Below are 20,994 nucleotides of genomic sequence, written 5' to 3'. Positions count from 1 at the left end.
TGCTTTGGACAATCTGGCTTCCCAGGGCGGCCTTTTACGTGGCAGTTCCTCACAACTAGTAAGGCTTTTCAGAAAAGCAAAGTCTGCCAAACCCCTTGTCTTCGGCAAGGGGATGGTGCAAAGAAGAATGGGAATGTTACCTCGACTACAATTTAAGCAAGCACCAATTTTAGCAGGAAGGTTAAGATGCACACAAAAACCAGTACTCACTGATATAAGAAAAACTTTAACTCCCTGGTCCTCTGTATCCATGGCGGTGATCCGGATACTCTTCTCACTGGCTTTATCAATCTGCATCTGAGCCCAGAGCTTGGTATTTAAGATTAACCTGAGACTCCCCTGAGTCCTCATCACTAAAGCCAACATACAAGATCAGTTAAGTGGAAAAAGACACAACAGGAAGCTCAAAATAGCCAAGATGGCTTTTTATTGAGTGAATGTTTCTTTACAACGAATACTGAGGGAAAGCCCTTAAAACAAGAAATCTTGTCACAACGGTTAATCAGAAGAATGTAGGCTGTTAGAGATTATCAGTCATGTCTAAAGATACTTAGTGCAAAGTCTTACGTTAATACATCAAAGTTCAGTGGTTGGATCTGAGCTGATAATCTCAGGCTAATGCGCATTCCTGCCAGTCTGAACAATCACGTGCTATTCAAAGAGTCTTCCTCCACCACAAGCACCCTGTCCTGAAGAGCAAAGGGCCCAGGTCTGAAGAATGTTATGATAAATTTCTACTTGCTAAATACAGATTGATTTTATGGGGGAAAAGGTAACTGGAACATCTGCTACAATAGGAGGATATGAAAAGATAGTCTCTTTGGAGGAAATGGTCATAAACTGAAGCAGATGAAAAGGTCCAAACTGCTTCTGAGTTGCTGTAGCTAAGACATAACCTGAAGTGGATGCTGCTGTGTGTCATGGAAGCATCCTGTGAAAACAGCATTGACTCAACCAGCACCTCCCTTCCCCTGGTTCCTCTTACCCAGCCGAGACTGTAACGTTCCATCATCTGTCGAGGCCATATCATTGAGTCTCAGAAGTCCTCGACCTCTTTCCACCCAAGACTGAGAATTTTTATCAAATACAAACAGCTTGCACTGAATCTGTAACAGAAAATAGCTCTATCGCATACCGGTCGATTGAAGTAATAATATATTTCATATTCAGTCACCTACAGCTGGTTAAAAAGATTTCAAGATCTTATATTGGAATTTTAAACTGTTTATAGCTGTGGGTACCAAAGTAGTCATCCTCTCTTTTGCAATAAATTCCTCAAAATACACTGTCTGGTTTCAAAAAGTTTTATTAACAGAAGCTATATATTCTCAAAGAGTACTTGTGTTCAAGACCAAGCAACAGGAACAATTTTCAGATAAGGTACAAACTTCCACAGAGGAAACATACTGCGATAAGAGACCAGGCAAGAGTCATCTATAGTCTTAAGTCAGGCAATTCTTTTAAAAGAAGTCTTAGGTGGTATTTGTTGCTGGGAAGACCCAGCACAATGAAAGCAAAGCAAAATTCTTCCTGTATTAAGGAAGAAAGGATGAACAAACATGTCAGTCAATTCATAAAGCCTGACCCACACAAAGTCATGACTAAACAGGAGATACTTCTCCTGCCTTCCTAGTTCACCAGTTTGAAAAAGCACACCTTTTGTACTTTCCAATGGTAGGACTCCTCTGCTTCCAATAAAAGCTCGCTTTTTCTTGCCCTGCCAGACACCTCTACTTTATATTCCCCTCTCTAATACATCTTCATTGTCGCCACCGAGGTTTCATACTTCAAACTGTCACCCCTTAAGTTCCCCACATACATGCATGCACTAGCTGGAGAACACATTTCCTGTTTCCCCCCCTGTCCCCCATTTCTGTCCCAGTCTCCCTCACAGCAGACCGAGCTCTGTATACTTCATTTCTGCAACATGAACGTAGTTCTGTCCATACAAGTCCCATTCAGGATTCCAGTGCATTAAATTTCACAGGAAAAAAGAACAGAAGTTCGGCGAGAGGTTTGTTCCGTGACAATACATTCATGCAAATCAGACTTCTATTAAATATAGAACTGCTAAAAGTTGTGGTTTTCTTAAGTGAAACAGGACTCATCTCTCTAGTGTCTTGTTCAACCACATGAAGCATCCAGGAGTTTCTGAATTACACAGAAACAGAGAAGTACCAGAACAACTATTTAAAGACCATTCATGTCTGGTGAAAAGAAGTCCAAGATGACAAATATTATAGATTCTTATTGTGTAGGATCATACAACTGATACACATTGGTTACTGACACAGTGCATCTGTTGGGTGTCAGAATGGACCGGCACGTCTGTAAGAAAAGGCTATCCTTTAAGAAATAATGCAGTTCAAGTGCCAAAAAAACCTTAAAAGATATTAAGAAAAAAAATGTAATTGGAGGATAAAGAGAGGAGGAAAAAATATATACACCACTTAGTTTTTACACAAAAACTCTGCACGTTTTTCTTAAGTACATACTGAAGTTAGTAAGTATGTTTAAGTTAATGAATGACTACAATGTTAAATAAATCAGGAGTCAAAGTCATGACTGAATGTCCTTCTAAAACATCATTAATCCAATTAAGTACCTCAAGACAAATTTCTGAGTACTGGTTTATGGTTTCTGCTACACAAGAACCCAGACTGCTGGCATTAATAGTCCATTCTGAGTTCAGTTTTTTTTTAAAAAAAATCTTCATTAGTACAATAATTGAAGAACTTAAAAATATTTAGTTCATTTACATTTTCTTCAAATAATTGTTTTGTAGGAGTATAGAAGCTTTTACGTGATGGATTCATCTGGATGGCCCAAACACTGAAATTTATTCAGAAAGACAAAATTAAGAAACAGCAAAGTACGGAACTGATAATAAATATCCAAAGTTTGCATTTTAACACAAGAAAGCACATTAGGGATACAGAGGATGGCAGAGTTGTGGGGCATCAGGTGGTGTGCATTCACTGGACATCCGTATGAATCCCCATAAACTCAAGCTCCTCTACTTCATCCGTTTCTTACCTGTAACACGTTACTTTCTGCTTCCTCCCCAGTAATCACTTCCACCTTCGCTAATAAACACTTCCTTGCTGTTGCTTTAGTGTAGGCTGCTGCAGATTCTGCCAGTGATTCTGAAATATTATTAGCTGAACAACATTTTGAAAGTTTGAGGATGATTAGCATACAATTCTCAAGATTTAGAAAGGTCTCACACAAGTATACCAGAATGCAGAGAAATGAAGTAAAGGCGGCAGAGGAATACTAGAAATAGGACTGGACTTCAAAGCAGAAGTTAAACCTTGTCTTAAGGCTAAGGGACAGAGCAGCCTGTACACTGTACATATTAAAGACAAAAGGACAAGAGATTTGATGGCACATCACCTCCCACCCCTAGCCTGTATCTTTGGTTACAGGAGACAGTAAAGGCATAATAAAAATGTTGTATTTTTATAAAGCAACGGGATATTGAAAAATGCCATCATTTAAACAAGGATTAACTACCATTCCTAAAATATTACTTTGTTTTTCACCTTTCTCTGGTGTGGCTTCCTGAGAAGATGATTCAGACCCAGACTCTGTAGCAGCATTCTCCTTATTACTCTCTGTACTACCTTCATTTGATTTTGGTGGACTCTATTGTGAAAAGAGGAGGTAAACGGAAGAGAGAAAGCATTCACTAGTTTTGCAGAACAAGACTAGTGATCAGTTATTGAGGGAAGCCCTAGTATTCCTAAGCCATACGGCAACAGAATAATCCCACGGATGATATGCTTTCACAGTAAAGCTATCCTGCCACCCCAGCCAAGGAATGGAATGGAGCATGACCCAAAACCCAGTTCAAATTATTTTCCCTGAACTGAACTGAAATTCCAACCCTTACTTTGAAGTTATGTTCAACAAAGCAAACCTATTTCAGCTACAGTTCAACTTAAGGCATACTTTCAGGCAGGTACGAATGCCAGCATTAAATGTTTCCCTTTTGTACCAGCAGAGCAATAAAAACAACAGCAGGACACAGGGAGGGCACTAGATGTTCCACCTCAGGTTGGTACACAACTGACAGAATTTCCTGAATCCTATCTCAGTACTGAGCAGCTGCCTTACTGCTGGACTTGAAACCCCACCACCGGGGGAGTCACGTAACAGAACTTTTCTCAGTTTGGAGGACAGCAAACACACCCCCTCCAAAACTTGTACTGAAGAAGCCATTGAAAGCAGCAAGCTGTGCCATGAAGACTTGAGAACCACACACACTGCTGAGAAGGCACTCAGTCTCCTTATGCTCGTAGAGCTGGGCAGGGAAGCCCCAGAAGGACTGCTGTTGCAGACACTACCTCATAACAAAACCCTCGTGCTGCAAAATGAGTTACCTACAAGGGAAACCACTGAAAGAAAACCGTGCTTCAGGGACAAGTATACTTAAAGGTTCTCAAAATTCCTGAGTGAGAATCCATAATGCTAACTACTCACAAAATTACAACATTTCACACGCAGTGGATACTCACTAGGACTCGCTCACTCATGTTCTGTCCAAAAACAAACTTGTTGCTAGATGCATCTGCACTGTTTGTGGAGTTCTCCACACTGAAAAAAAAAAAAACAAAAAACAAAAAAACAAACCAAAACAAAATAGGTTTTATAAGTCAGGAAAATATCTGTTTATCTGCTACTGATAAAATTCCTCAAAAAGTGAGTGATTGTCACTGGCTTTAAAAATTAAGTGCTGGTTGACACAAACATAAGTAAAAATTAATTCAGCTTAGTAACATGAAAGCATGTACTGGTTTTACAGGATGAGAATTCTCTCAATGATAGCAAATGACTTTGTCGCTATGTATCTTCCCTTCAGATATTTAATTACATATAAAGCAATGCTGAATGCTAAGTGAGGGTTTACTGTTTAACAACACAACTTTTTAAACAGTATTCTACATAAACTTGAACTACTACACACTTAAAGGTCAATTTTATCAGAAAAGGAAAGAACTGAAACAAAGCCTCTTGCAACATCATAACTGAAGCAGAAGTAGCAGGGATAAGTAATGGCTTTTATTAGACTAGCTGCAGTGCTACAGCCTCCCCAAGAAGTTTCACAATCAAATCTCAGCCCTCACATCTTCCTTATACAATAAGCATTGCTCCTCCCATGGGGTGTTTTCATTAACAGATTTTAAATCCTATTTAGGAATGACAATATTTTACAGACTCAAAAACTTCACAAGTTACCGTTCACCTGCCTCCCCTTCAGGCATACCTCTAAGACACCAACACGCTTGCTAAGGGAACATGCAGAATATGCACCACTCGAAATCAAGCCTATGTACAGTTCACCATGTTTGGAAAGTGAGGACACCTGTCACTACGTGATTCAAGCGGAGCCAAACAGACCCTTAAATTGCATATGTAGAGCTGCTACTTCTGAATAAGGAGATTCAAAGAACAGGAAACCCTCAGGGGAAGAAAGTTTTGCCTGCTAAGGAAATTAAATACTGCAGTTCTGAGCTCCAAATGCCAACTGGGAGCTCAGTATGATCTACTCATACCTGCCATGTGACCTAGTACATTTACAGTTTTCAAAGGACTGGCAGTGTGTGATAAAGGCAGGAACTTTCCTTTTACAAGTCAACTGCCATAATGTCTTGCCATCTCAGCTAAAAACCAGAACCAACCTCACTTAGAGATACTTATTACTTTTAAAGGCAAACCCAAAACTAGGCTTCTGGCAACTGACCTACCCAACAAATCCTCCCAAAGTGAAGACTCAAACTATGGCAGTAGATGTCACAAGAGATGAAAAATATAAACAAATACTCCAGGATTTGAAGCCCACATATAAGAACTTATTGTCTGCCAAATCTGATTTAAAAAAAATCTGACAGTGTCTCTGGAAAGGCATTGACCTGGCATCCACACAGTCACTCTGTGGTGTTCTCTACATCTCCAGTGCATCATCTGAAAAGCTCAATGTCAAAAGAGATTAAGACTGCAAAACCGCCTAGAGCCTACTTCGTGGGGAACAACAGGGTCTTAAAAATGCAGAATATAAGGACAAGGCAAGCACATGCTGGTCCTTTTCCTACAGTTATTTCATGGCCTCAAACAATCTGCAGCTCGTGGTCTTCCAGGAGCAGAGATGTCGCTCTACTCTAGTGCTCTCAGTGGGATTTCCCCCCACGCTTTTCCAGTTATTACCTGAATTCACAGCTCTGTAGTAAGAAATTCTCTTCTATTTTCTACTCTTTCTGTAACACTACTTGATTCTTCTGACCAGGACTGAGCTAACATTTTCACAGAGCCATATCAACACCTTAGCCTTAAGTGAAAGCTGTCAGTTCAGAGTTCATCACTGTATATACAGGATTAGCAGTTTTCTCCTGGATGCCTCACATACATCTACATCGAATTTCTTCTGATGCTATTGCCTAAATCAGAAATTCTCTCAAAGACCTCCCACAGTTAAGTTTCCTGCTTATTCATACAGCCCCTCTATATTGCTCTGAAAAGCTTATCATCATGAACAAGTAACTTTAAAAAAATATTCTTCCCTTTATCCATATCATACATGAAATTATCTGAACAGCATAAACACAGCACAGATCTCTACAGGATTCTACTGGTAGCTCAAATTTATTCCATCACTTTCTTTGTAATCATTTATGAGAAAACTTCTCTCATCTTATGCTTGTTATTTTTCTGAAGAGGCTTTGGTGAGGACGTGATCAAGTAAACGGTGTCAAATGCATCTCCCTTGACCAGATGACTGAGGACTTCACCAGATCTGAAGTTTGCCCACCTCATTCTTCAGAAGCCTGGGTTCCCACTGACCCAGTGGGATCCAATAAAGAGCACAATCACAAATATTTTTGAAGACAGAATATGGAAAACTGTCCTAGAGGTTTTCCTGCAGTCTCACCTCGAACTGATGTACTGTAGAAAATAATTTGTTGCGGAAGGTACATCTGACGTAGGAAGGCCAGCATTCTGCACGTCGGCAGTTTCATCACTTTCATCTCCTAGCTATAAAAAGACAAGTGTGTATCGACAGTTTGAACTACTGACCACAAAATACTCAGCTCATTCCTTCCCAAGACAAAGTTTTATCCACAAACACTTTCTACAACAAAACGAGTCTATGTCCCAGCATTACACTTTCTTTGGCCGTGCCAGGAAACCTGCACACACTTGTTTTCAATGGAAGACATTAATAATCCAACTCAATTACTCCATGCATAGGTTTGAACCCAGACTGTCCTATTTTTCTTCCTCACCTTTTCTGTGAGGTCTTGGTTGCACGGGAGCACCTTAAGAACACATTTCAACTTAATTCTGACCCAAAAGGTAAGATAAAAACACTACATTGCACTGAGCTTTAGATTTACCTGTGACTGCAGTAGATGCCGTTCTTTTTGGAAAAACTTCTTATGCTACTAAACAGTATTAGTTTAGTAAACGCCTGGAGGACCAGTTTTACTGAACAGCCAACTGAACCGTGTTTGCAGCTTCTAGTTTTGCGTACGTACATGGAGGTTTTAACCCTTTTAAACCTTTAACCCTGTTGTATAGTGGCTTCAAAGCACTTCATAAACAGTGTGTAATGCTCATAGCAACAAATCATCTGTTCCACTGCTTCTTGTTCTCACTTATTACATACATCAACTCTTCGGCAAGATAAAGAGATGATTACCTTAACTCTATCTCTTAAGTTCTGCCCAAATACAAACGCTTGCTGTGCATTTAGTTCCGCCTTCTCACAGCTGTCATCATCTGAAGTACTGTTGGACTCTCTTTTCTGACAGTCTCCTGCCTAAAGAAAAGAAATTGAAAACTTTAACCTAGGTAATAGAGTTTCTTTAAACAATAAAACCACACATTATGACACGGTGAGTCAGAGTCATTTACAATGACAAGCCAGTAAAATCTCCAGAGCTACAAGGCAAATTTTGCATTTAAAAGTGTTGTTGTTTTTTAGAGCATTGTTCTTAACAAATCACAGAACAGTTAAGGTTCAAGGGGATCTCTAACAATCACTTGGTCCTAACTGTGCTCAAAGCAGCATCAACTTCAAAGTTATGCTAGGCTACCTGAGGCCTTGTACAGTCGAGTCTCAAAACATCCAAGGATGGCAGTTTTACGGTTCGGTAGCCTCGTTCAACATTTGGCTAAATATGATAGCTCTGTCCTAATACCCAACTGGAACCGCCCTTCCCCACACCTGCAGCCTCTCCTTTGTCTGGTAGGCACTTCCAAGTCTCATTCTGTCTTGCTACAACCCACTACAAGATAGTTGAGGAGATCAATTCAATTCCCCTCCCCTAGTCCAAACAGAACACACTCAGCTTTTTCACTCTCTCACCAGACATCGTGTGTTCCAGCCACTAGTCACCTTGGTGGTTTGTAAGTGTCTTTGCCATACTGGCAAGCCCCAAACTATACCTGATACTCCTGATGCCGCCCACCAGTGGCAAGTAAAGGGGAATAACCACTTTCCTGAAGCTAATGGCTGCAGTCTTAGTAAAGCAGCTCAGCGCATGATCTTAATAAAAGGACACACTGCTCATTTGGGTTCAACTTGCTGGTCATCACCAATGCACAGGACCTCAAGGTTCCCAAACCTTCTGGCCTACTAAGGACTTTCTTCTATTCTGCACCTCCACAGCTCCCTTAGCAGCTCTGTAACCCTTCACCACAGCTGCCACGGCAGGGTTTTCCACCGCACCCGAGGCAGTGTTTTCTCCTATTATACTCCAGTTCTCATCCCATTATACTCAGGGCCTTGCACCTGCAAACCCTTGTGGTGTTGGGAAGCAATTGCAACCAGCATGGGAACCAGCCCCTCCCTCTTCTCTCCTAGCTTCCCCCCCTGGAGCTTTTGATTTCCATCAGAAGACCCCACAACATGCACCCACAAAGCCTAACAGCTCACCAGCAGCTGCCCCTGCACAAAGCACGCTCCACTCAGCAGTAACACCATCATAAGCAGGAAATAAAACACCCCAACAGTAGGAAGTTTGAACATATCCTGATGAAAGCTACATAGTTACTATAGGAAGAGTGTTATGGGGTACCACCTGCTCCACTGAAGAGGATGCCCAAGATGAAGACACCTGTCTGGGGAACTCATCACTTGTCTGCCTGGCTGGCTCATGGGTCGTTTCCCCTTTTCCTTTCTTCTCCTCCAAAATAAAATAACTGTCACCCTTAGAAATAATAATATCAGCTATAGGCCCCGCTAATAAATTCTGTACTTGAGAATTTGTCTCTACATCCTTCATGCAACACCAGGATCTCCAAGCGCTTGTCCGCAAAGCCGCTTTCTAGCCAGTCACTCTCCTGTCCCTATGACACATGGGTTACCTCTGCATTTGTTGAGATCCAGCCATCAGCTGGATTCTCTTGGCTCATTTTTCCAGCGTGCTGAGATCCCTCTGAACAGCCCTGCCTCCTGACATTACTGAGCATTTTCCCCTTCCCTCAGTTTACCGGCATCCACAAACTTAGCAAGATTCACTCCACCTCGCCAGGCTGTTCACGTAAACGCTCAACAGTACTGACCTCCTTACCAGCCCTGAAGCAACACCTCTAGAAACTGACCACCCCTCAGACTTTCAACTACTAACTGCTACCCTTGAAGCTCACTTGTTCAGCCAATTTTACACCCATTTTAAATTCTATCCAACCAGTACACCCCTCTCCAGTTTGGCTACGACAACAATACTGGAGACCATCCACATCAAAGACCTTCCTAAAGTCAAAACCAATAAGTATTGCTCTCTGTACAGCCAACCATCTCAGAGGGGGAAAAAAATAAAATAATCAGGTTGGTCACCATGTTTTATCCACATTGGCTGTTCTCAATCACTTTAAGGTGCTCCATATCCTAGGACTCCTTCACCAGTAAGGGAGAGGAAGGGGCTGAGCAGTTTCTGCTTTCCTGGAACTTCTTAAAAACGTATGCCATGTTCTCTTCCCCAGTAATGGGGACCTCCCACAGTACTGCAACATACTGATGATAGGCAGTGGTCTCACACTAACACCAGCCAGCTCCCTCAGCACCTCTGTGCTTAATGTGGCATCAAAAAGCAACTCTCTGTCTAATGAAGCTACGAAAAAAAGCCAACCCACCCTAAAAAGCCACCCAAAACCCACATACACTCAAAATCCCCAAGCTGAACTGTAGCTGGGTCCAGAGGAGGCCACAAAGATGCTCAGGGGCTGGAGCACCTCCCCTGTGAGGACAGGCTGAGAGAGTTGGGGGTGTTCAGCCTGGAGAAGAGAAGGCTCCGAGAGACCTTCTAGTGGCCTCCCAGTGCTTCAGGGGGACCTATAGGAAAGGTGGGGAGGGAGTCGATCAGGGAGTGCAGTGATAAGACAAGGGGTAACAGTTTCACACAGAGAGGGCGGATTTGGATTAGATATTAGGAAGAAATTCTTTACCATGAGGGTGGTGAGACACTGGAAAAGGTTGCCCAGAGAGGCTGTGGCTGCCCCCTCCCTGGCAGTGCTCAAGGCCAGGCTGGATGGGGCTGGGAGCAACCTGGTCTGGTGGAAGGTGTCCCTGCCCATGGCAGGGGGTTGGAACTGGGTGATCTTTAAGGTCCTTTCCAACCCAAACCATTCTGTGATTCTGTGAACCGAGCAATTTTTTTTATATCTTGTGAGGGAAAAATAGGGATAAAAAACCATCCTGAACTGTGGATTCAGTAAATCTGTTACAGTTCTTATTAAGACAAATGCTATTAGGACAGTATAAAATCTACTACTACCCCCAAAATCTATCCATACTATGAGAATAGACAAGGGGTCTATCACTGATGAAACTGCACTCAAATTACTAAATAAACAGACTCTGTTGAGAGAATACTGTTTTAAAGTCTGTCACCTTGAGTGCCCTTCCAATCCTTCTGCAACTCACCTTGTCCTCAGAGTCAGAGCTTTTCATTGTTGCATTACTTAGTGATTCTGATGTGGCTGCAGAATCTGGCGGGATATTTACACCATTGGTGCCACTGCTGAGAACTGCAAAAAGGAATGAGAAAATGACAAACTCTCCAGATATGTAGATTGTCCTTAAAGTTTTCTATAGCAAATTGCACGCTGTTTTCTCATTTAAGTCCATGAAACACCGCAATGTAAACTACAGAGTTCCCACAGTATTTTGCAAGAGGCATGAAGACACGATTCAGCAATTCTCAGCAGAACCAAAATTTGGAATGGAGAAAAATCAAGTCAGCAAGAAGTCAATCTATACAAATGCTGCAGGGACAACTTCAAGCAACCACCCTGCTCCCATCTAATCCTGTCCACAGCCAGCAAGGCTTCTCTTTGGACTGGTCTAGCTACTTACATACTGAACCCACTGAAAATTTGTACCCAGCTCTACTCTGTAGAGTCCAATTTGTGCCAACAGGCATGCCAAGAAATCCAGCTAGAAATATTTGGTTCTATGCCAGATTTGGCATTAACTGAAGGTACTTCTGTTTCAGTTCAGCTGAACTTCCAAATAACTAAAGGCGGGGGGCTGGGCAAACATAGGGCTTTGGGAGACACAGACACTTTGAACAGTGTTTTTGTTTTCACTTCCATTTTTCAGTCACGCCTATTTCTATTGGCTGTATCAAGTCCCATAACAATACAACAAGCACAACGTAAGTGTCCAAACTAAAGAATCAAAACTGCATCTCAAAGTCACAACTCTAAAATGGTCCCCAAGCCTAGAGGCATCCCCCAGCAATTCAGGCATTTTACAGCACTGCGCAGCGAGCTGAAGTTTACCACACTGTTCAGTCGATCAGCAGTTACTTATTACACCATGGTCAATACTGTCATTTGAGACTGCCCATCCACACCCTCAGAAGTCTTTTTACCCCCAAAACTGAGCATGGACTACACTGAAGTTAGAGGCCTGGCAGCGTCAGACAGTCATCCTGCACAAAACCCAAAGGTTCGACTGTGTAATCCCTTACTTAACACAGACAGACTTAACATTAAGATGTTTCTTTTCTGAAAGGAGAAACCCAGAAAAACAAAGGCAGATGCTGAGTAAAACCAAACTGCTACACTAAACAGATCTTGTATTTTTGTTCTCCTCTGTGGTATTCTAGAAAGCAAAATCATTATTTACCCATCTGCGAGAAAGCTTTTGGCTGTGGTGCCTGTAATACTGCTGGACGTAGTACACTTCGCTGCTGTTCCTTCGGTTTCTGGCTAGGGAGGCCTGCAAGTACAAAGTTTTTTCAAGAGCTATAAAGCTTTAAAATTGAAAAATTCAGCTTCATCTAGTCTTCTCAGCAGCTTCCAACAGAACATACAACGGAAAACCAGACATTTAAAAATCTCCCATCCCCTTCTTTCGCACCCCTCACTCAGCCTCAAAATAGAATTAGTCCCAAACAGAGAAGGCAACTTCCTAGCCTTAAAAGACACTTTAAAAATATATTCTCCACCTTATGCAGGAAAGCAGAAGGAAGGGTTTATGACTGACTTAGAAATAAAAGTCAGTATGTAACAGAAATGAACAGTACACAAGCAATCCTATTTATTCACTGACATATTCAACCACACATTCCAAGACTTTTCTCCTTCCAATGAAGCAATTCCCTGACACTGGTAAATTATTTTCTTTTGTTCCTCAAACAATCAAATGTATCGGTAGTGTAATAGTTTTACACATTGTTTCACTTAATAACCTTTCAGCTTTTTGAACTAATCTGGCCTCTTTGGTTTGCTATAATAAGATACATGGCACTACAACGCTTTAATCCCACTCTGATTCGAAATAGCAACTGACCTTAAGCCACCTAAAAAAACCCTTAAAAAAATCTTAACATCTACTCTAGAAAGTTATGGCAATCCCAGAAGGTTCCATTTTCTTCACTGAACAAAACGAAGATGAACTCTTGAACCAATAAAATACCACAATGAAGTTACTCAGAGCAACTCAGCTGAATATTCTGCAACTAGTCCCATTTCAGGCCACCCATATTCAAAGGACATGACAACTGAAACGTAACAACTATCTCAAGTTCAAATGTTCATGTCACCTCAAAAACACTTGTTCTTTTTTAGAATTTACTATTTGTCCTGCAAACAAAAAAGTTTCCACATTTTATATAAAAAAATAAATAATAATTTCCATTACCAAAATCATTTTGTTTCGGTGTTTCTTTTTTTTTCCAAAACTCCTAAGGAGTGTAACATTCAAGTCTTTCCCATTCCAGCCAGGTCTCCATCAGAAAGCTCAGTAAGAGCCAAAATGTACAGTAGAACAGGTAGAAGCAAGGCCCCAACACCCACACTGTGGTCAAGAGCCAGGGCGAGGGGGCAGGGGGGAGCGAACAACATTTCAGACACTGCTCTAGCCTGGTCCCAGACCGAGCGCTGGCACTTGTTCAGTGCACGCCTGGAGCGCTCCCTTTGTTCCAGTTTGCTGCCAAAGGAAGGGCGTTCATGGAGCCCAGGACCACCCAGAATTAAAGCATGCTGAGCAGAGGCAACTGGGAGTGGGAGATACATTTCAGAAACGGACAGCAGACCCAAGCCCCAGCTGGGATGTCCATGCACGTTACACAGTGACATGGGCATAACCGCCCTGGAGAAGACAAGACTTTTTTTCTGCGTAAACACAGGTCTCTCCACCTTCCAGTTACAATAGTGGTTTGAAGAAACTCCTAAATAAATAAAATGCTTGAACAGGCTTCTTTCTACTGCAGAAAGCATTGAACTCACCTGCACTAGGTGCCTGACCATGGATAAGTATTGGCGGCTTCAGCCGGAATCCACTGCTCTTCTCCTCTGGGAGCAAGATACAGAATTACAAGGATGTAGCTGTAACACCACACACACTCATTCACTCATAAAACTCCTCTCGCTTTCCCCATTGTAATATCATACAAGTTTTATAAATACACAAAGTCATAAAGGGATTTCCAAAGCACAAATTCCCTTCTTCCACAAGAAGTCTGAATTTCCAGTAATCATCACAGCAAACTTACATAAAAATGGAAACAAGCTGCTGCAAGAAAAAATTCAAAATTGTTTTTCAGGAGAAACACAGAACAGGCCATTTTCACAAGAGAAGTGGGAGTTACTTCTGTGAAGTTCTTAATAGAGGTTCAATGGGTTTTATTTATTTAATATTTATTTAGTAAGGGTTTTAAGTGAGAATCAAACCAAAGAAAGGACAATCAAAAGTATGACTGAACACGATAGCTGCACCCAATTGCTAATTATCATAAATTAAGTTAAACTTAATTGCTTAATATTGATGTCTTGTAATTCCATTAGCTTTTACCTTATGCTTCCATAGTATGAAATGCCTTTGCTTGCACTCGCTGCAGTTAAGGCTTTTAGATAAAATACCAAAATCTCAAAAAAATAATACTCATCAATCCAAAGCTATTACAAAATGAGTTAAGAACTTACCAGGTATAATTATAAAATGTTTCCTTTTAGGTCCATAATGGCTGTGCTCAGAATAAGACAACTCAACCCCTTACCATCTGGCTGTACTTCATTATTCTCATGCCATCTAAGCACAAGATAACAGTGGGCTATACACGGATACCAACACAGCCAAGCTGCAGAACACCAGTGACTGATACAAAACAAGTGGAACTGCCTACACAGGGTTCACAGGTCATGGTTGAACATCATCACGACCACAGATTATAGTTGATTTGATTTTCAATATCGAAAAAACAGCATCCAAAGTAGACAAATGAAAATTTCCCTTAAGTTTTATTTTGAGGTTAATAGGTGAGCATAGTCATACTGCAGTCTTCCATGACCACTCTCAAAGCATTTAAGAATTTTGATATTTGTTCTTCTAATTACCTCTAGCAGGCATGAGAGCAAGCAATGAAGTGAGCAAGAGAACAGCTCTAAGATCAGAATCACCACCACTTCCATCTCCCAGACTGGGTCTTACTTCTGAAGTATCAGAGTACTTTGGATCGTGACAGAGGGACAGCAGTTCACTGAGAAAAAGCAGAAAAATGAGGAAGCTCACCTGGTTCCGAGTCAGAATTGCCTGTAGAGGGTTCACAGAAGCTTGATGGCATAAAGACATTGTTCTTTGTTACTGCAGTCAAGGAAAAAGAAAAATAAAGAGAAGTTGTGTATGTTGTTAAGTATAAACTCTGTTCCCCAACACATCAAGGCTGCAAACTGAAAACAATTTTTCTAGTCATGTGGGTTTTTATATTAGGTTTTTCTTTCTTCTAAACAGTATTACAGCCACAGAAGTAAACAGGTCACTGTCCTTAAAATCCCCTTTGTTTCTCCTGAAACAGAGAAAGAGCAAATTTCATTTTTCTGGAGGGAACATAAATGGATTCCCAGTCTGAACTGCATCTGAACCAGGAATCAAAAGGGATGTTAGAATGTATAATATCATTACAAAATACTTGTAACATTTCAAAAGGTCTCTGCAGAGAGGGCAGAAAGGAGTGCAATGCCTGCTCAACAGGGGAAGCTAACACCCGGGCTCCTCAAAAGGCTCGTGACAGCATGGTGTGCACTGAGAGCTAGGCGACTGCTATCTGATCTGCCCTGCAGCAACAAATCTCCAGAGACAGAGGAGAGTCAGAGCATTTGCAGATGTCACACTTAAGCAGCATAACAGTCAACAAACAAGCAAAAGTGTTTGAAAGGAACAGGCAAAGGACAGCATTTCTTTCCCACACCTTGCTGGGACCTAGAGAAGTGAGCAATGAGGAGTCTGGTCGAGACCCTGTTCAGCAGCTGAAGCACTTCTAGTGCTGCAGAATCCCAGACATGCAGTTTATGAAACGCAACGATCAGAGCGGGAGGAAGACACATCAAGAGTCACAAGGCAATGGTAGTAGATTGGGGCTTTTTGTCTCCCACAAGTCATCTTGCATGAGGTCAAGTATGACAATATTTAGCAGCTCTTAGTTTTTATGAGGCTGTGGAAGAAGCTCAAGTATGTTGAAAAGAGAAAGGAAACTGATCTCGGAACACCATTACACTCAAAGACACAGCATTTGCCTTTTGTATTTAAGTTTTACATTTTTTTTGTATTTGCTTCTCTCCTTTAACTCCATCTAATAATATTTTATTATTATATCTGCCTTAAGCTTAAACGTGATGCAGGTTTCATATAAGCAAAATTTCGCTACCCTTGAGAGAAACATAACCCCACAAAAAATTTAAGAGGTTTGAAAAGTGAAAGCTTTTCTGTAAGCCAAGACCATTGAATACTGTCACCAATATTTGAGGAAGCTTTTATGGAAGTTGTGGTTCCAATCAAAGTTGTCACTGTTTGACAACGCCACACACCAGAGGAGAACAAGTGAGTCGAACAGAGAATAAACGACCATATGCAGTCAAAATTCATTACCTAAGCAGATGCTTGAGAAAGCATGCTGGAGTCCTGAAACATCCAGTATTTAACCATAGAAGAAATAAACAAACTGTTTTCTTCCACTTCTTAACAAAAGTTAGCATTATGCAAAAGCTGAGATTGTAGAGATTCCAGTCTCAGAAGACAGAGGCATTACAGACTAGCAGACTTAGTAATTATAGGGAACCTCGGAATACACTGTCCAATAAACAAATAAGGAAGCTCCCAACAGGCTGTACACATTCCGTTATCCTAACGGAAAATCTACAGACAGGAAACCCTACTCGTTATTTTTGTGCTGACAGTGTTCTGCTACCAAGAGCAATCAGCAAGCAGACAGCAGCAACATCAGTCCTGAACCTCACCCAGTTAACAGGAGTGCACCTTGAAAGTAAGCTGCACACCAGAAAATCTAGATCTTAAGGAGGAGGGATTCTACCCCTGACTAGCACCGGCAGCATGCAATGAGAATACTGGGCCCATAAATATCAGCAACTACATTTTAAATTCCATAGTCACTTATTTGTTTAAAATCCAAAGCAAAATAACTAGGTTTTCATCTTTTAGTCCTGCTTCCCAAGTGTGCTGCATGTTAGAGGAATATTTTTTCCTGTGCTCCTTCACCGTTTTTCCTCATTTCCTTTATTTCAACTAAGATGACGGAAACAAAGTAGCGAAGTCTCCAAACCGGCCCCAAGCACTGAGATATCTTAACTAAAATAATGCTCGATCCAAGCTAAAAAACCGTCCGTGCAGCGAGAAGGCATCCATTTTAGAGACCATTCCTGTGGGTGAACAAGTATCAAACGAGCGTTCCCACCGACGTGAATCCCCTGGCCTTCCCAGTGATTTTGCTGCCTTGCCAGCATACACAAGCCTGTGGTCACTCTCTCCCACACTTGCCAGGAGAGAATGCTGCCAAAATGCACTGAATCCTCTCCACTTCAAAAGGAATGGGAGAAAAGGAAAGGACTAAACCAACTTAAGCATGACCCGAGACTGGAAGATTCGCCTGGCAGCAAAGTAACTAGGAAAAAGGTAGCATTTATATAAATTTGTTAAGCAATCTGATCACAACAAATCAAAGAGATTTCTGGTAAATTCTTAAATTTAACGGCAAAAGAATAAAAGCTGGAACTACACATATATGTAAGCTTACAGATAGAAAATACTTTTAAAAATAGATCCTTTGGGCTTCACTGAATTTGCTAACACAGATCATGAAAAAAAAAACACCAGAGTACACGGCGGCTGTGCCCTTAAGCCAAGGCCCAGCAGACAGGAGTAAGACTGCTGACATGACTGGACAAAGGGTAAGGAAACCTGCCTCTCCTATATAATGCTGTAGCAACATTTACCTGACTGAGAAGGAGGGAACTGAGTTAAGGATGAAGTTCTCTCACGCTTTACAGGTGGACAGTAGCTCCCATCCTCTCGATCAGATTCTGTAGAAAAAAGCAATTAGAGAAAATGCACAAAACCCTGGAGACCCCTGTACTCCTGTCTTTTAATCTTACAATCAAATCTCTTACCATCTCCATCTTCTGGACTTGATCCATCTGCTGATCTCTGAAATCAGATGACAGTGATAAACCAAAAATCACATACTGAACATTTCAATCTCTTTGGATACACCCACACGTTTTAATCATCAGTTTGGAGATTTTTTTTTCTTTACTGTCAGTGATATACACTCAAGGCAAAGCATTATTTTTATAACTTACATTAGGCATATTGAGTTTCACCCACATATTATTAAACAAGATTTAACACAAAATATTTCATTTACAAATAAGACCCCTGAAAATTCATATCCAAGCACTATCATCCTTAGAGACAATGCAACAATTACTACAGTTACATTTTCTACATAGCAAAAATCTGAAAGTAACAATTTTCAAATTTGTTTTGATTTTAAAAATATCATAGAAGTTCCAAGCCCATCATGAACATACCCATTACTTGGGAGTTCATTCCAAAGCACTTTTCCTAATTACTGTAACTGCCACCAGTTCCTTCAACAGAAGGACTGTGCTGGAGGAATGTCTTTCAAAGCACGCTCTAAACTGTGCTGATTTGATACTTTGACAGGAATTCGCAAGGGAGAGTCTCCTAGCATCTTCCAGAGTACCAGGAACAAAACCAGCAGCATCACAGGTTACCATATTCAAAAAGTCTTTGAACAAAGGTTTCACATCTTTCCTGATGATTTCTAAGTCTCTCTCCTACTTGCTCTGTCAGATCCTCAGCTGACAGTTTCCTTTGTTCCTGCAAAACAATCCCACCCTGAATCCACCTTTCCCTACAGAAGGCAAGTAGGGCAGCGTTAGCACCTACATCATTACAAAGCCTGGTGACATGCTAGACCTCCTCCCTAGTCCAACGCCACCCTTCCATGCCACTCCTGCCCAGGACGCACAGCCGGACACCTCCCCTTCACAGTCTTACTTCAGAGCTTGGCTGATGTGGGGAGGAACAGCAGCTGATGGTCAGAGCGCACCGCACCCCAGCTCTCGTCCTTCCCCACGGCAGCCAGCCATGCTGTGGCCCCCCAAACAGGCAGACACACAGGGAGCACTGGCTAAGGCTGCCCAGGATTATCATCTGAAAGACACGCTTTGGAGAGAAGAGTACCAGAAAGTACAAAACTTCCTATTTAGCACTGCATATATCTAGAATCTAGATAGTACTGTACTATCAGTATTTCACCCAATGCTAACAAAAACCCACCTGCATTTTGCAGAACTGCATTTTGCCTAGGCCATTAAGTTTAAGGGGTTTTCTGTTTTGTTTTACTTTAATAGAAAAGTATAGCTACCTCACTGGCATCCTAGGCAAGCACTTTTCAAACCTTTAGCACAGGGAATGAAAAGCTATTGACAGTTCTGGAACAGACACTCCTCCATACCCACCCATATCTATCAGCCCAATCACATTAACACTGCATTTGATGATCCCTGCTCTTCCTACGTAACTGGTTAAGTATTCCACACTACTGGAAGATGATCTTATTAGGCATCTCCCTTGTCAACATACAGTAGTTTCCCAAAAGATAAGGCTAAAGTCAAAAACCATGATGTCATCTATCTGCTTCAGCAATCAGCATCTGAAGTCAGAAAAAAATTCTGGTTTTGCACAAAAAGTGTTGTCACATATACCAGCAGTTTGTTTCAATTTTTAGCAAAAACCTTGAAAGCAAACAGACACCATTTGGTAAAAAAGTTGCATCAACAGAACTGCAGATCTTTATGTGTGGAAATCCTTAAAAATCATCAACTGATTTCCCCCTGAACTTCAAAAACTTAAGCTGTTACCGGTATGTACTGTGTTCTCAGTGGTTGACTATAGACAAAAAGAAAGCCAAACCTGTATAACATAAGCTTCAAATTATCACATCATTGTCATTTTATTAACTGATAGAAGCACAACTAAATATACCATCACTACATTTAGTAGGTCAGGAGCATCACTATGCAAAACCAGTTCTGTAACCTACTGAGTACAAAGCAGAGCTAAGTATCTGGTCTCTCTGAATTATTTCCATGCTTCCTAGTCCAAGAGTTTTAGGAGATTAAAGCTATGCAAGAGTCCACATGAGAGGTGTTACAGCTGTTACTGACATTACCGACCCCTAGTCAAAGTAGGCTCTGCATAGAATTAAAAAAAGGACTTCCTTTCTCTCAAATGTATTTCCTCCTACATAGGCATCTAGATCATTTGCCATGCTACCTCCCGCCCTGACCCACTCATACAGTGCTCATGCTGTCAATTGTTGCTTGGGGAAGTTGGGATAGACCTTGCAAGTAACTCCTACCAGAAAAACGCAACAACAGATTTAAATCTTGCATAGACTCAAGAATTTAAAGGCCAGAGAAGAAAAATCATAATCCCTTAGGTTGAGCCCCAAGCACAGACAGACCAAAGAGCCTCAAAGAGTCTAGATGAGGGAGACTAGACAAACATAGGGGTGATACATGCTTTCACCAATCACAGTTCGCTCTTACAGATCTTGAGAAAGTCCCTCATTGTTAGAAAAAAGGCTTTCAAGAGCATAAAGCTATATGCACATGATCCAATGAAGCCTGATTTCCCACAGGTCCCACCTAGACGACAAACAACGTGGAAAAACCTGCAGAAAGAAGTCAAATGCTCGAGGCAGCAAGATGTTTCCTCTCCTCTCCTGTCTGCCTCTACCCACAGACTGCAGAAGAATCCAGAGCAGAGATCTCCACACCTCTCAGCATCTTTGGACAAGCCTGACAGGGTTAAAAGGTAGATGGCACGGGGGGTGGGGGTACACAGAGATACTGTATTACCATAAGCTTCATTTTCTTAGGAGGCCATACTATGAATTAAGTTACCACTGCAGCCAGAAGTTGCTTACTGTTGCTTATTTGGGAGAAGCTGGGAAGACTAGACAAAAATATGGGGAACACATGCATGACAACCAGTTTACCTGACAGACTGGAAAAAACATCAGATGACCATTAGTGACAATAACCAGCAGTCTAGCCTTCCCATTTCAGGCCTCTTTCCAGGCTACTCCATCTGTACTTTACAGCAATACATATTTTACACAGAGACACTACACAGCAGAAGGTGACTCAACTTCTCTC

General features: G+C 41.4%; 1 protein-coding gene across 1 annotated transcript in view; it reads right to left on the bottom strand.

Moving 5' to 3' along the window:
- The window catches only part of RANBP3 (RAN binding protein 3), a 49,395-nt gene that overhangs the window by 6,350 nt on the left and 22,051 nt on the right, over window positions 1-20,994 (bottom strand). The window contains exons 4-16 of the mRNA XM_086477724.1: window positions 17,911-17,947; window positions 17,737-17,823; window positions 15,023-15,094; window positions 13,741-13,806; window positions 12,137-12,229; window positions 10,928-11,031; window positions 7,700-7,819; window positions 6,929-7,032; window positions 4,521-4,599; window positions 3,546-3,648; window positions 3,037-3,161; window positions 986-1,106; window positions 211-353 (exon numbers count right to left, since the gene is read on the bottom strand). Coding sequence (XP_086333850.1) covers window positions 211-353; window positions 986-1,106; window positions 3,037-3,161; window positions 3,546-3,648; window positions 4,521-4,599; window positions 6,929-7,032; window positions 7,700-7,819; window positions 10,928-11,031; window positions 12,137-12,229; window positions 13,741-13,806; window positions 15,023-15,094; window positions 17,737-17,823; window positions 17,911-17,947 — 1,254 coding nt within the window. The remainder of the gene's footprint in view (window positions 1-210; window positions 354-985; window positions 1,107-3,036; window positions 3,162-3,545; window positions 3,649-4,520; window positions 4,600-6,928; window positions 7,033-7,699; window positions 7,820-10,927; window positions 11,032-12,136; window positions 12,230-13,740; window positions 13,807-15,022; window positions 15,095-17,736; window positions 17,824-17,910; window positions 17,948-20,994) is intronic.

The sequence above is a fragment of the Leptosomus discolor genome, chromosome 24 (genome assembly GCF_034619465.1).
Source record: "Leptosomus discolor isolate bLepDis1 chromosome 24, bLepDis1.hap2, whole genome shotgun sequence".
NCBI classification, from domain to species: Eukaryota; Metazoa; Chordata; class Aves; order Leptosomiformes; family Leptosomidae; genus Leptosomus; species Leptosomus discolor.
The sequence above is the reverse complement of the archived record's forward strand: the minus strand, read 5'-3'. Positions and strand labels throughout refer to the sequence as shown.